This window comes from Vigna angularis, chromosome 7 (assembly GCF_016808095.1).
Source record: "Vigna angularis cultivar LongXiaoDou No.4 chromosome 7, ASM1680809v1, whole genome shotgun sequence".
Lineage (NCBI taxonomy): Eukaryota > Viridiplantae > Streptophyta > Magnoliopsida > Fabales > Fabaceae > Vigna > Vigna angularis.
Window position 1 is genome coordinate 29,992,126 of NC_068976.1, and position 1,842 is coordinate 29,993,967.

At 34.6% G+C, this 1,842-nt stretch overlaps 1 protein-coding gene across 1 annotated transcript; it reads right to left on the bottom strand.

The window, feature by feature from the left end:
- Positions 1-230: 230 nt before the first annotated feature.
- Positions 231-1,486, bottom strand: LOC108337840 (zinc finger protein CONSTANS-LIKE 7). The gene is made up of 3 exons (XM_017574443.2): positions 940-1,486; positions 446-595; positions 231-347 (listed from the first exon to the last, which is right to left on the bottom strand). The coding sequence occupies exons 1-3, from the start codon at positions 1,417-1,419 to the stop codon at positions 324-326; spliced, it is 654 nt and encodes a 217-aa protein (XP_017429932.1). The 5' UTR covers positions 1,420-1,486; the 3' UTR covers positions 231-323.
- Positions 1,487-1,842: the final 356 nt, after the last annotated feature.

The following is a 1,842-nucleotide window of genomic DNA, read 5'->3' on the forward strand; positions in this document are numbered from 1 at the left end:
ATAAGATCAAAATACTAAAGTCAGATGAAAAAGAGTATATCAAATTAACAGTTAATAACAAGCCTGGACCTGAAGACACATAAAACTCCAAAATTGTTTTTCTTTTTTATATATTTGAAACATGGAATGAATTTTATATTGAAATTAGAATCAGGGTGCTTGATTTTTTTATTTTTTGTTTATGTGTAGAAGTTGTGTAGGATGTGAGAGAGATAATTTGAATGGATAAATACAAGAAACAATGTTTGAAGTTGAAAATAAATGTACAGTGGGCTTAGATATTTTGGAAGATATTTTCAGTTTGAGATCTTTTCGGAGCAACTTCAGTGTCTCTTCACAAAGCGACCCTACAACAAAAATATCGGAAAAGCTGCTTTCATAACAAAACAAACAAAATGAGCATACTGCAAAACCAAAAAAAAAACACAAAATTCAAAAGTGAAACCTTGATTCTTGGTCTTTTATCAGCGTTTAGTTTCCGAACTTGGTATCTTATCTTCTTTGAGAACAATCTGTTCTGACGTTTCTCTTTGTATCTAAGAACACTTGCTTCCCTTCTCGCTCTCTCTTCTTCCAACACTGGCACTTCTCCATTCTAAACAACAATTATATCATTCATGGCTACTCTCTCTATGTATATATCTATATATTACCAAACACAAACTGAACGAAAATATCTATTCTAGATAGCAAAACTATAACGTTGGACTTATCCAAAAATAGACATACCCTAAAACTCTCTGTTAATTACTAGAATAAAGTAAAACTATGAGTACCCAAAAGAATTTCAATCACTGCATATCAACAAATCTTCCAAAAACCAGTTCATATATATCAGACACTAAAAGAATTGAAGATATGCAACTTATTAATTGCAGAGATGCATTTGAGTAAGCAGATAGAATATGATAGAGGAAGAAATGGATGGTAAATACTAACATAGTAAGCATTGTTGGTTTCCAAGGAAAGAGAACAGTCATCAGCCCAAAGAGAGCCTCGGTTAGACCATGCATCCAAAACCTCTTGATAGTTCAAGTTCAAGTTCAAAGCCATCATCTTCTCATCATCCATTTCCCAAAACCCAACAATGTTTTCTCTCTTTATCTGCTTCTCTTCAAAAGGGTACTGCCTCATGCTCTCTGTTACCTGCTCTTTTCCTTCGTTTTCGTCTTCTCCTTCCTCTTCAATGCGAGCAAATTCCTCCCATTCCATGAAATCCCAATGGAATTCGCCACTCGAAGAGTCTTGTTGCAGTAAGTTTTGTTCCTCTTTGGAGTTGAAGACCCCTTCCATTTCGTCCAAAATATTGAAATCTTCATAGCTGTAAGATTGGTTAGAATTTGGTAATAAAGAATTGATAGCATCTGGTACCTCTTGTTCTTCTTTCTTGGGGCTTCTGAGTACTGAAGTACATCCCATCTTATCTCTACCAAGTTTCTCTCTCTTTCTCTCTCACTCTCTCTCTCACTTTCTCTCACTTGGACTTTGTAATTGCATAATAATAATAATGCATGTGCTCCTACCATAGCACGTTATGTAACCATCAATAGTATGAAGTACGCATGTTATACACTGGGAACAATCACAATGAAATAATTGACCTTCTATCCCTTCATTTTTTCCAATTTTTTTAATCCTTGATTACTTGCATATTCTTTAAGTTTAATCCTCTCACTAAACTTTTATTTGCTTAATTTTTGCATCAATCTTCTTAACTCATTTTAATTCATATTGTTTCGGTTATTGGGACTGAGACACCAAGTTCCTCCACAATTTGTCTTTTAGTCGTCCGGTCTTGCTCCAAACTTTGTTGTCCACTCTTCCGTCCGGGAGAGAACCTTC

Excerpts from the sequence above, each read along its gene's own strand:
- LOC108337840 (XM_017574443.2), bottom strand. The coding sequence starts at position 1,419 with ATGGGATGTACTTCAGTACTCAGAAGCCCCAAGAAAGAAGAACAAGAG. Across the intron at positions 596-939 it reads AAACCAACAATGCTTACTAT|AATGGAGAAGTGCCAGTGTT; the intron begins GTTAGTATTTAC and ends ATTGTTGTTTAG. Across the intron at positions 348-445 it reads ATAAAAGACCAAGAATCAAG|GGTCGCTTTGTGAAGAGACA; the intron begins GTTTCACTTTTG and ends TTTTTGTTGTAG.